We start from the raw sequence: 12,951 nt of genomic DNA, 5'->3' as shown, positions 1-12,951 counted from the left end.
TGGGGAGAGTTTGTACAGCTAATACAGACTAACGAGCAAGCCCAGGGTTTGGCTTCTTTCTGAAAGATGAAGATATGGTAAATGTTATGGAGGCAGTGAAGAGCCAGAGACAATAAGCCTTTATCCTGATGCTAAACTGGTAAGCCAGGAATATTAATCAACCTTCTGTAATTACATTTTCCATTTGTGGTATTTGGTCTTCTGCCATTCTTTAAGTGCAAGCATCATATGGCTCAGTGGTATGTATAAGTTTCAGATCTTACGTAGTAAGATGCAGCAAGGAGATAATGCTGTATTAGGAAATAAGGTGTCTTTTGCAATGGATATGATTGGTGCTTGCTAGACTGGTACATGGAGATGGCCAAGACGTCTGGGAGACATGGAGGTGCCTTTCAGAGCTATGCCAAATGAAGGAGGTTTTGGCTTTTAGCCTCTAAGGCATACTTGTCTTGTACCTCTATCTGTTTCTTCCTTCCAAAAAGGGCTACACCTGAGAAAAACATAGGGTTTTACACACACTGATGAATCCAGGGGGTTCTTTTGGCAGTTGATGTCTTAGCAATTGAACTGTTTTTACTCAGCACCCAAAGCCTAAATTTAGATACTTACTTCAGGCCTGGAAATACTGATGCAGGATTTTGCAGCCTTTTCAAAATGATTTGGAGAGCTGGGCTGGGCTGAGACTGCTGTGGCAGTTTTGCCAGTTGCTGTTGGCTGTAAGAAAGTGAGAAGCTGGTCTTTTGGAGTACAGGAGGCAACTGCAGCTGGTCATAAGAGTAGAGGCAGGATTTGTAGTGTGCCCAGCCCTGCAGAGACATGTCTTCTCACCTCACTCTGCTTTGGGTCAGGTCCCACCCCTGCTTTCAAAATTCTTTATATCACATGAGGATCAAAAGCCAGACGAGGGGGCAGATGTCAGTGCAGGGCTTTTTGTTCAACAATTCCAGTCCAGTAAAAATAAATGAAAGTCTCTTTGGTTATTTGTTTTAAGCAGAGCAGAGTGCTGTTCTGGGTTTCGTGGTGGAAACTGCATGCTGAAGAGCTGTATTTTCCAGTGCCTGTAAGCTGCTGATGGAAGGCAGCATGAGATGCAGCAGCTCTTTGGTGTGCTGGCTTCTCTGGGTGCTTTTTCCCTAGGTCTTCAGCTCTTCCGGTGTGGCATCAACACCAGCTTGGCCACCCCACCTGAGGCACCCTGGTCGGATGCTCCAAGCCATCGAATGTTCTCAGTGCCCAGGTATTGGCACTGAAACTGTGGGTGCTTATTGCTTTTTGGAAGTTGAGTTCCTGAACTGAGCAACCAAAGTTGTTTTGATGTTGTTTATGTATGAAACCATGTGTCAGAGGCATGTAGAGTTTGTCTGCCTGTGACTGCAAGGTGGGCTTAGCAGGCAGGTGAACAGCAGCATCACCCCTGAATTGGCTTTGTAACTGCTGCTTCAGTGCAGCTCGTTTTCTTGATGCTTAGTGCATTTCTAAGGAGATGAAACTCAGATTAATCTTTTTAATCTCTTTGGGAGTTTCTTGGCCTAGATCATTAAAAAAAAAGAAGATACAAACCAGCTTTGGATATGCTGGTGGCTGAGTAATCCGAGAACTACCTTTTGCATTGTCAGAGCTGTAGTCACTTTTGGGTAAATTCTTAAGAAATTACATTTTTGGATGAATATTTTGCCTTTTATCCAGTGGGGTCTCTTCAATGGAATGACTTCTGCTTCCCAGAGCAAAAAATAATTGCACACTGAGCTGGACTGTAATGTGCTGGTATATGGCAAAGGGGGTGTGTTGCGAAAGATTTCTTCCTATGTCCTATGTGTGTTGTGTGGGTCTTTAAAATGCCATTAAAATAAAAATGCCTTCTACATGAGAGAGGAAAAAGAAATCTACTCTGGAATAGTGTCCTTGAAGTGAGAATTTTATATTTGTTGGAAAGATCAGCAGGCCTTGGGCTATGACTCACATTTGCAGGCGAAAATCGCGCTGGCAGCTGTGATTCTGCACCCTTCTGCCTGCTCTGCCCTCTTGCCGTGCCCACGCCAATGCTTTCCATAGGAAGTATCTTTGCAGCTGGGCTGTGGCCGCCCATAGACTAGCATCTTACTGTAAAACAAGGCAGAGTTCAGATTCTGGTAAATAAGCTGAGCAGTAAGCTCTGGAGGAGTTGGTTATACTCATATGTGCTGCATTCCCATCAACAAGCTTTTACCAGATTTTCCCCCATCCCTTTGCAAAGGATTTGTGCTTTCTTGCTCTGAGCTGGGGGCTGGAGGGAGGGGGATGCTGGATGTGTGTGCAGAGGGAAGGCCTGAGGCTGCATCTTCAATGGCAGACGGGCAGGGTGACCAGCCCAAGGGGAAGCTATGGGAGAGGGGGCTTTCTGGCTCCGGTCTTTGCCATGGCAGGAGCCAACCTTGGCCCACCCGGCTTGGCAAGGAGCTGGCAGCAGGAGCAGCCGGAGAGCACAGGGGAGTGTACTGCACTGCTCTAGTTTCCAAAAATTTCTTTTGGGCTTCTCTGTTTCCTTCCACTTCCTTGCAACAAACTGCTTCAGTCTGCTGTTGTAGGTACAGATCTGCTTCTCAGGCCAATGCAAAGCCGGAAACCTGGGGAAGCTCCATGGGACAGAAATGTTTAACATCTAAGTCTTATCCCTTTACTTGGAAAAAAATCTCTCCCTGCATCTCTCTCCATGCAAAAATAGTGATAATGTCTGGTCCTTGTGCTGTCCTTAACATCTTGGTGCTTTCATAGGCACGGCTAGGGCATGGCTTAGAATTAGCATGTTTTCAAATAGGCAGAAGTTGCTCACACCAGAGGTGTGGAGGGCAGTTGTGCTTGGATTAGTGCAGCCAGCCACTGCAAAAGGTCCCCCTGCTGCACTGTGCTCCAGCTGTGTGTGTCCCTGCTGTTCTGGGCTGTGGTGTGAGGGAGATTGAGCTTTTGGGGGCAAATGTAGTAGCACACAACAAAGGCAGGAGATTTGGAGACATGATGGCTTGCAAAAGATGTGTGCAGAAAGGTACCAGAGCAAAGTGGCTGTGCACGCGTGTGGGTGCACCAAAGCCAGTCCCCTTGGGCAGGAATCTACTTTGTGCATCACAGCTCAGAAACTGCCTTTATGAGCGGATGGTAATGAAAACACTGAGTGGGGGTATTGCAGTTCTTGCTGTTGCCTTGGCTGCTCCACCGAGCTGAGGAAACAAGGTCAGATTAAATGTGTGTGGAGGAAGTTGGCAGGTCTCCCTTGGCTATAAAAGCAGCTGAAATTCTTATTCTTGGATCTGGGTAGAGAAGGTCTGGTGGACAGTCCACATACCTCCTCATGCCTTTTTAAGTGTGTTGGAAAGAGATGCTGGAAAATGCTCGCTGGGCCCCTGACATTCTGTTTTCTTACAAGGGATGGGTGGATAGGAGCATGGTACTCCTCTAATTAGTGCTAACGGGTCTACTGCTGGCTGGGCATCTGGCTGGGACCATGTGCAGGGGAAGAGGTGAAGTGTGGGGTTGGCAGGGGAAGACCGTCTGTCTCACAAGTTTGTTTTCCCCCAGGAGAAGATTGGCTGGCGTAAGGAGGCATCTCACCTGCTGGTCTTCACAACGGATGATGTGCCCCACATAGCCCTGGATGGGAAGCTGGGAGGGCTGGTGCAGCCCCACGATGGCCAGTGCCACCTGAATGAAGCCAATGAGTACAGTGCATCCAGCCAGCTGGTGAGGGGGAACATGGGCCCCAGCCCTTGGAGACCTTGGGGTGTTGGTGGACCTCTCTGGAGACCAGCCACCCCTGACTCTTGCAGCTTCTGGCAAACATAGTGCCTGACCAATATGGTTTCACCTGGTTCTGCAATTTGCAAATAAAATTTGCTGTTCCCCTTGAGCATGCCCCCCACCCCACCCCCCCAAGTGAATGCTTCTGTGATGCTCAAAAGTGAGTTAAGAGCTTAGTGAGTTCCTTCAGGGCTTATTGCAAGGGAGGAAAAAGTAACTCAGAAGAGCATCAGATTTTGCCTGCAAAGTGTAGAAGAAAGAGAAAGATATCATCCCTTTTCTAAGATGTCCAGTGGACTCTCAGCTTCTCCCTAACACAGGTTTTAGTAATAAATAGGCAAACTAGCCTTTCTTGGTTTTCATTTAAACTCAGTGGAGGACACTTCCAGGATGAATGAGTAATTGCCTGCTTCCTTATTATCACATCCTTCTCCAGAATGGTCCTTTACTCAGCAGATCACAAGCACTAATTAGGATTTTTGTTTCTGGATGGCTGTCGCCCTCTAAGGGGAGGTGTGTTCTGGGTGGCTGTATTATGGCCAGAGGCTAGGCTTCATGGAGAAACCCTTTTGCACTCACCTGTGCAATCCTAGTAAGTGTATACATAAGGGAGCACTGTTGCCAGACTGACATGGAGTTAACGCTGCCAAGCTGTCATGGGGATGCTGCCTTAGTGTTGCCATGTTTTGAGTCTTGGAGGCTGCCAATCATCCCTCCAGTATGCAAGGAAATGAGGTGTTTTTTGCTGAGGAAGGCACTCCAGAAGCAGCTGAGGGTTTAAAACTCAAGCTGGTCACTTGCAACTGAGTCCTGGTTCATTATTTTGCTGCTGTGGGTAGCTAGAGCAGTATCTTCCTGCCACCCTCCCTGTCAGGGAAGTCTGAAGAATTAAAGAGCTTATTGTAATCTCTTTATGGTCCAGTATGCAGAAAAGAGCAGGCAATGGATGTTTCCACTTCAGAAGAAAAATCATACATCTCTGCTTACTGCAGTCCTAGATCTCCCTGCCTTTCACCCCTGGAGACAGCAGCCAGTTTTATTACACATGTGAGTCTCCTGATGGCAAAGCAGAAAGAGGAAAGAAAGAAATCCAGCTGATGGTGTTGTCAGTCATATATTCTACTGAAGGGTGAAGCAGAAATATCTAAGAGATGACAGAATTTTCTGCTATTTTAGTTGGGATAGTGATGGTACATCAGGGACTTCATCCCACAGTGAAACATGCCATGTGTCTGGAATGAATTTTCCTGTTCAAGAGCAATGAAATTAGTCTTTGTTTCTTTGTTACCCATCAGTTTTCCTGCCCTTTTTTTGCACCTAGGATTATCCTTCCCTGGCACTTCTTGGGGAGAAACTTGCTGAAAACAACATCCACCTGATTTTCGCTGTTACAAAAAGTCATTACATCCTATACAAGGTAAGTGCTACTGAGCTGCCAGGGCTGGGGGTGGGATTTAAATGCCTCGTGTATGCATCTTCCTGCCTGGCACTGTGGAGCAGAGACAGCCGCAAGCATGTGTGTATGCAGCCACGAGCACAGATGTGTGCAGCTGCAAATACGTGCGTGCATGGCCACATGCTGCCCGCAGGGCTGGCAGGGGCAGGCAGATGCAGGCAGGCGAGACTCAGCCCTCTGTCCATCCCTGCTAGTCCTTTCAGCAAAAAGCACTAAAGCTTCTTAGAGCAAACAGATATATATGCTAGTGAGCATGTGAAAACCTAAAATAGACTGCAGCTTAATCTTGATGTTCGCATGGCTGCGAGCCATGCAGCATGCGAGAGAGCAGAGACCTGTTCAACCCATTCTGCAGTGACTTAATCCCATTACCTAATCGCGCACAGAGTTTCTGCCCAGCTGTGTTTTTCCATCACGGAGTCCAGGGCCCCAACGTGCCACATACAATTTGAACTTCCCCTACCATCCCTGCTCTTCCCTCTGAAAGGAAGAGGTGATGTGAGCTGCAAGGGCTGGCCTGTGTCTGTGAGAAACCCTGTGGGGTTTCTCTCTTCCGCGGATGCAGGGGAAGTGTTTGAGGCAGGGTTGCTTTCGGAAACCTCTGCTTCGGCTCTCGAGGCTTGAGCTAAATCAACAAGCAGCCGCGTTGCTACGGTCGAGATGCTGCTGCTCACCCGCGGAGAGCGGGAGGGCTGAGCTCATTCTCCACCCCGTCTCCAGGGATGCTCGAGGTCTGAGGCGGGACGGGACAATCGCACCTCCCTGCCCTCCGTGCTGGCTCTCAGGAGTGCACAGCTGCTGGGTCTTGCCTCCTCTGGCAGCAGACACTTGTCTGTCAGTCCCTGTCCCATGGCTGTGAGCTTTGTTCAGTGTTTGACGTGTGGCATTAGCTATGCTTTGCTTTCAAAAGCTCCACGTTAACGGGAGCCAACCCATACTGTGTACACCACTAGACAATGGGGCAGGGTGTGCGGCCGGTGTTCCTGGCATAGGGTTGGTCCCTCCTCACCCTCTGCTTTCCTCTCTGCATCTCTGCATTTTCTTTAATCTTTTTTTTCCCCCCAAGAACTTCACTGCCTTGATTCCTGGGACAACAGTGGAGATTTTGCACAAAGACTCCAAGAACATCATCGAGCTGATCGTCAAGGCCTACAACGTAAGTGCATTTTAATACTGCAGCTGCTGTTGTGCGAAGTGCCAAGAGCTCCGCTGGCTTGCCTCTCCTAAGCGTGCTCCACCCGGCATGGCCACCTCCCTCCACGGTCCTCTGCACACTGCTGGAGCTGGGGTATCCACCCTGGGGATGGAAACAAGGTGTGTGAGGTGGAGAAGGAGCCAGGAATACCCAAGGGAGCGTGCGGCACAACAGAGATTTCACCCCACATCTCTTGCGTGCAGAATTACCCTCAAAATACAGGCCCGGTCTAAAACGATTCTCTCTCAGCACCCTACCAGTAGGTAAAATAGATTATTTCTTTGCTATTTCATGTTCAGAGGCCTCCTGAGGGTGTGACCAGGCTCCAGCTAAGGTCACATCCTTGTGTTGGTCTCCGTGCAGCACAAAATGGTCCTCAGCACCCCATGAGCATCACCATCTCTCTTGGGTCCTAAGCAAGCCTTGACTATGTGGCATTGCCAGTGCAGCCTGCCCTGCTGCAATGGGTCCTATGGAGGACAGCAAAGGACCCGCAGTTGTACTGCTGACCTGATGTTGTCCATCTCCATGGAGATCAGTGGAACAGCTCAATTGGAAGCAGCTAAAAGTGCACGTTTTTTTGGGGTAGTTAGTTGTCAACATTTCTATTGATTTCTGCCTTAAATTCTTACGGGTTGGCTCTTCATGCTTCTGGAAGGATATTGCTGATTTGGTGCTGGGCATGGAGATCTGACCCCATAAAATGTATCAGCCTTCAGGTAGAGTTTTTCAGTTTTTGATGGCTGCAAGCTCTTCTTGGTACTATGCTCATTAGCAAGGGAGTGAGGAAGGACTTCTTTGGTGGAGTGTACACATCCAGAGTTATGTAGGACTGTGCTGTGCTTTGCATGACCTGTAATGGTCATCTTTCCTTCCCCCACATCTCCCTGTAGTTAAAGCAGCATTTGTTTGTGCCCTTGGGAAGAGTGCTTCCCAAAGCCCCACCCTCTGAGGAAAGGCAATAAGCAGCTGATGCTGCTAACGAGGCCCTGGAGATACTGCAAAACAAAAGCCCAGTTGTCCCAGTTTGTTCCCTTGAGGAAGGAGGATTCTGTGACAAAGATGCTTGTCTGGGGAGAAAAAAATGAACATTCACTCCACATTGATTTTGCATCTGGTCTCAGTGTCACTGCATGAAAACCTAACTTTGCCTCAGTTTTCCAGCTGTTACATGTATCTGTACCTCCATTTCATCACCCCTTGAGCCTTTGCAGATAGATATAAGCTGACAAAAACCAGTGGGGATCTGATGCCCCCACTCCTGCTCCCTCCTTATCTTTGTTTATGAGCTTTCTGGTGCAGCTGGTTGCAGACCACTAGGATGTTGAGACCCAAGTGCCCCACAGAAGGAGCTGTGTGGGATGACCTGCTGCTGCTGCTGCTGAGACGGGCTGGTTTTTCGCCTGTTCAGCTGGGTGGGTGTGGGCTGGACCCCTGGGCATGCTGCTGGGACCTGGCAGCTCCTGCCTGTGCTGTGGGCAGCCTGGTGCCCGCCAAGCCAGTCTCATCTCGGTAGCTTTGCTTTCTTCCTGAAACAGAGGAGGGAATTCTCACTGAGGGAGAAGGCTAAAATTTCTGTTTCTCAAGTGAGAGTGAACCTTTTTATATTCTTTATGGAAAGGAAGCTGACTGTGGAGAAACTTTCCATATGCAATGGGGATCATCTTCTTTTCAACCAAAACAATTCTACAATTCTCAACGCAAACCACCGTATGATTCTATGATTCTCCTGTGGGGTGGCAGTGGCTAGTGCTCTGGGCCTGGGCTCAGCATCTCCCTCCCTGGGCTCATCCTCTCCCCTTTAGTACTTTTGCCATCTGATCCAATCCCATCTGCTTCCCTCCACCAATGCATATATCAGACTCACCCAAGGCTTATGTTACCCCTGAGATCCCTTTCCCCCCATCTCTTCTGCTTCATGTCACCTCTCACTCATCCTGCAGAAAAAGGAGGACTGCTTTTTTTCCTCTGCCCTCACTGAGGAAGAACTCCTGGCCTGGTGTCCTGTCTTCTGCCTATATTAGATACTCTGGGCTAGAAGCTGGGAGAGTGCATCAGTGTGACAGCGCAGTGTGACAGGGTAATTTTAGGCAGAGCAATACGCTCAGCTTTACTGGCACACACAGCATTCAGACCACAGGCAATGGATGTTCTGTATGGTCCAAATTGCCACCCCGGGATGGCTCCTCTATTACAGCAGAGAGATGAGAAATTACTCCTTTCTTCCCTCAAAGGCTGTTTAGATTCACCTAGCTAAAACTCATCTGTTTCCTTTCTCTTTCCAAAAGTGTTAACTCTTTGCTGGCATGTGAACCCTGGGTTTGTTATTCCATGGACTGGCAAGAGATCTTCACTAGCACTTTTCCTTAATCTGGCCACTTTGGCGAGGGCTGGGGACAAGGGGGAGAAGGATGGAGCTGCAAGCTGGCTTTGGAAGATAAATGTGTTTGCACAAAAGGCTCCATTTTGCAAACCTTTGTAGTTTTTGGACACCACTCTTAAAAAAATCATTTCCAGCCATTGGAAGAATTAAACAAAACAATGTCATTCTGAGTTAATACTTATAAACTTCATTTTGGTTTGACTTTAAAAGTCTGTGTGTGCAGCAGGGTGGAGAAATGAGAAGCAGAAGAAAGGGGGTAAGAACATAGCAAAACCTTGCTTGATGGAAAGTGTTCTTCACTTTGAAAAGACTGCTCCTCCTCCCCCCCCGCCAAGGTAGTGTTTCAGCTGATGCATCTGAAAGGGTACTTTTTGATGGCATTTTCTCCTGAGAAGGAAAATACATTTTTCTGACCAGTTGGATGAAATCAAGAAAGCAGGACAGAGTTAATGCAGTTTTACAGCTTCTTTGTGCTGTATGACAGGTGTCACGGAAAGACTGCCAGTGGAGAATCAGGCTTTACACTTCACTGAGGGGCTGGTTTATGGGGAGGAGGAGGTGCAGATGTGTGCAGATGCTCCATTTGCACCCAACCCAAAAGTCGATGTGTGTGCAGGGGTGATTTTTTTTCCGTATAGGTATAGAGTTGTCCTAGCCACTCTCTGGAAACATCAGGAGAAGAGACTAAAGCAGAAGAAACCCACCCGCCTTTGGGAACCTGACAGTTTGCTTTCCTGTTGTGTTTCTAGAGTATTCGTTCGAAGGTGGAGCTCACAGTCTGGGACAGCCCTGAGGACATTGGCTTGACCTTCACTGCCACGTGCCAGGATGGGTTGTCTTATCCGGGGCTCAGGAAGTGTGGGGATCTCAAAATAGGAGATACGGTGAGTGTGCCTTTCAGCCTGTCCCCCAGAGAGCATGTTTTACCCTCTGTGCAGCTGCTCACCTCTCTTGATGAGTGATCCTGGGCGTGAAGTGCAGCTTTGCTCATCTTCCTCTGCTCTTCCTGTGCCATGTTAATAGAGAAACCCATGAAGAGTGGCTCTGCTAGAAGTGGTTCTGGGTGGTAGATCAGCCCACGGTCAGCTGTGAGGAAAGAGGGAACACACATGTTTGTCTGTAGCGCCCTGAGCCAAAAGGTCTTGGTGAGGCAGCAGGACACAATAGTCAAGAAAGAGAGCTTTTCCTTGTAATCCCATGTATTCACGTCACACTGTGATGTGACATTTTAGTTGCCATGTTTGCTGTCTTTTCCTGGTCCATTAAATATTCAAGGTTTTCTTGTTATTGTTTGAGAATCCTGGCTTGTGTCAGAAATAGCGTGGCCAGCAGGGCCAGGGAAGTGATTGTCTTCCTGTGCTCCGCACTGGTGTGGCCACACCTCAAATTCTATTCTGGGCCCCTCACTACAAGAGTTGCTGAGCGAGTCCAGAGGAGGGCAACACAGCTCGTGAAGGGTCTGGAGCACAAGTCTTACGAGGAATGGCTGAGGGAACTGGGCGTGTTTAGCCTAGAGAAAAGGAGGCTCAGGAGAGACCTTATCGCTCTCTACAACTACCTGAAAGGAGGATGGAGAGAGGTGGCTGGTCTCTTGCGACAAGTGACAGAACAAGAGGAAAGGGCCTCAAGTCGCAGCAGGGCAGGTTTAGATTGGATATTAGGAAAAATTTCTTCACTGAAAGCATTACAAAGAACCTGAACAGGCTGCCCAGGGAAGTGGCTGAGTCACCATCCCTGGAGGTATTTGAAAGATGTAGATGTGGCGCTTAAAGGCAGAGTTTAGTGGCGGACTTGGCAGTGATAGGTTAATGGTTAGACTCCATGATCTTAAGGGCTTTTTCCAACCTAAATGATTCTATGATTCCGTGATTCTAATCTAAACTTGTCTTTCCTGGTGTGAAGAGGTCATGGTTAACTTTGGAGATACTGGAAAAAAAAGACAGGGTACTCAGAAAGGCATCAACCATCCTCTCATGTGTTTAGTTCCTAGGGTTACTGGATAGTAGTACAGACAAAAATACAGTTTGCCCCTTAAGTTTAACCATATACACAGCATAATCCATCCTGTGATTTTTTTTTTTATAAGAAATCAGAGAAGCTAAGCTTTTATTTTGTTTTGTTTGTTTTGTATATAAACACAGATAAATGACTTGCTGGACTGCAGGATGAGGTAGGAAGGCTCAGATAGTGGGGAACTCTCTCCTCTGCTCCAGGCTTTTTCTGTCTGTGAGGATGTGGGTGGGGGTTTGTTAGCAGCCTGATTGCCTTATTTGAGAAGAGTGACTCTGCAAACATACCAGAGCTCTAAGCACTGAGGCATATAAAAATAGTTTGAAAGAGCCAACAGTAGCTGGATTTTTCCCCTGCCAAATAAGGATCAAGAGAAGTGTTAAAAAGGGAGGTGGCCACTGCTTTTGTAGCTGACTTTACTGGATCTCCAGTGGGTGATGGGCAGGTAAAAGCAATCCGTGTAGCTCCTTTCTCCCATACCATAGCGAGTCCCCAAGGTAGCAGAGTTAATCTGGTGTTTGATCCTGGGCTCCCACCTTTGGCACAAGCAGGGTGGTCACTCTAGCCACAGTAGCTCATCCATAAAGGAGTTTGGCAGCGGGTGCAGCAGGGAGCTGGCACTAGTACCTCTCCCATTTTAGGTGCACCTGAGTAGCAAGGTGCCTGCGCAGGCAGACGTGTCATAGGATCATGGGGGTCCCATTCCTCCATCCTCTCTTGTTCAGCTGCATTCTGCCCCATTGCTTCCACATGGACCAAGGTTTGACTCCTGCTAAGAAAGTTTCCCTGAAGAGGATAATGCTGCCACTGGCTCCTAGTTTCCCGGGGTTTAGTCCAGGGGCAATGGGTGAAAGGGAGCAAGATTACCCTAATTCCCTTTGCTTGCTTTCTGATGTCTGTGGTTTGAGCTCTTTGGCTAATTGCTTCAGGCCTTGGGAATGGGAGAAGGTCAGGGGAGGTTTCCTGGGGGTGGCTGTGGTGCTGCTGTCTGCACGGTGGGATGGCGCAAGCAGTGGAAGCTTCATGTCACCCCAAATGTCTCAAGAGAAAAATCATTCCCTCCTGATGCCAAGGAAAGGAGTTCATTTCCTTGGAGTAAAGTTAATCCTCTTTGCTAACCAGCAGGTCCAGGCAGCGCTGCCTGCAAAACAGCAGGATTAAATCGGGGCCAAGCAACTGGCCATAGGATGCTCTTGGTTTTCCTAAGGAGAAAATCCTTGGTACTGGATTATAGCAAGAGAAATGAGTAGGGGGGTGATGTATAATCATATAATGAGTAACCCTTCTGCAGCCAGTCTTAATAGAAGCATCCATCAAAAATGGCCTGTTAGCAGCATGCTGAAAGCTTGGAACTGTGTGACTGATGCATATCTCCATGTGCAGATCAGGGTTCCCATAAAACCTTCTAAATCTGTGATCTTGTAGGCACCTCAGGCCCTTGTGCTGTGTCCTTGATAGTGCTTAGTTCCAACAGAGTTTAGTATTTCAATAGCATGAAAACTGGGTTATTTGCTAGAGTTTTGCTCTGTTTATTTCATGGGAATAGGCAGGTACCTTCCTGCTTTACAGAAACCAACAGTCCCTGATGGGCAAAATTACTGCTAATGGCTGACAGTGAAGAGTTTTTAAATGTTAAGGTTGCCATATAACTCATTGGACTAGCAAATGTCGGTGCATTAAGCTGCAGATGCCCTCTCTAGATGTTCAGTTATAGAATCGTAGAATCACAGAATGATTTGGGTTGGAAAGGACCTTAAGATCATCCAGTTGCAACCCTCTGCCGTGGCCAGGAACACCTTCCACTAGACCAGGTTGCTCAAGGCCCTGTCCAACCTGGCCTTGAACACTGCCAGGGATGGAGCAATAGAGCAGAATTATTCTGGGGGCTTTTGCACACCCGGGAGTGAAGTTCAATGTGTTGAGCATGGCCATGCTCCAGGGAATGCTCCATGGCTTTTCCCTGGGACATTTGCCCTTCCGTCCTCCCTTTTTCTCCCCAGGACAATCTCGAGGCCAGTTCTAGGGCCATGCGTGCTAACTGACATCTCAACCCACACCCTCAGGTTTCCTTCGAGGTGGCGGTGGAGGCGCGGAGCTGCCCCGCTGAGGACACCTCCCACACCTTCACCATCAAGCCCG

The 12,951-nt window shown here is 48.2% G+C and overlaps 1 protein-coding gene across 1 annotated transcript in view; it reads left to right on the top strand.

Annotated features, from left to right (window-relative positions):
• Positions 1 to 12,947, top strand: part of ITGB5 (integrin, beta 5) — a gene marked incomplete at both ends in the record, with an annotated part of 32,368 nt that extends 19,421 nt beyond the window's left edge. Inside the window, 5 exons of the mRNA XM_010009476.1 lie at positions 3,550 to 3,711; positions 5,090 to 5,185; positions 6,291 to 6,380; positions 9,552 to 9,686; positions 12,876 to 12,947. Coding sequence (XP_010007778.1) covers positions 3,550 to 3,711; positions 5,090 to 5,185; positions 6,291 to 6,380; positions 9,552 to 9,686; positions 12,876 to 12,947 — 555 coding nt within the window. The remainder of the gene's footprint in view (positions 1 to 3,549; positions 3,712 to 5,089; positions 5,186 to 6,290; positions 6,381 to 9,551; positions 9,687 to 12,875) is intronic.
• Between the last annotated feature and the right edge of the window lie 4 nt (positions 12,948 to 12,951).

This window comes from Nestor notabilis, unplaced genomic scaffold (genome assembly GCF_000696875.1).
Source record: "Nestor notabilis isolate BGI_N333 unplaced genomic scaffold, ASM69687v1 scaffold11762, whole genome shotgun sequence".
Classification (NCBI taxonomy): Eukaryota; Metazoa; Chordata; class Aves; order Psittaciformes; family Psittacidae; genus Nestor; species Nestor notabilis.
This window is presented reverse-complemented; position numbering and strand designations above follow the sequence as displayed.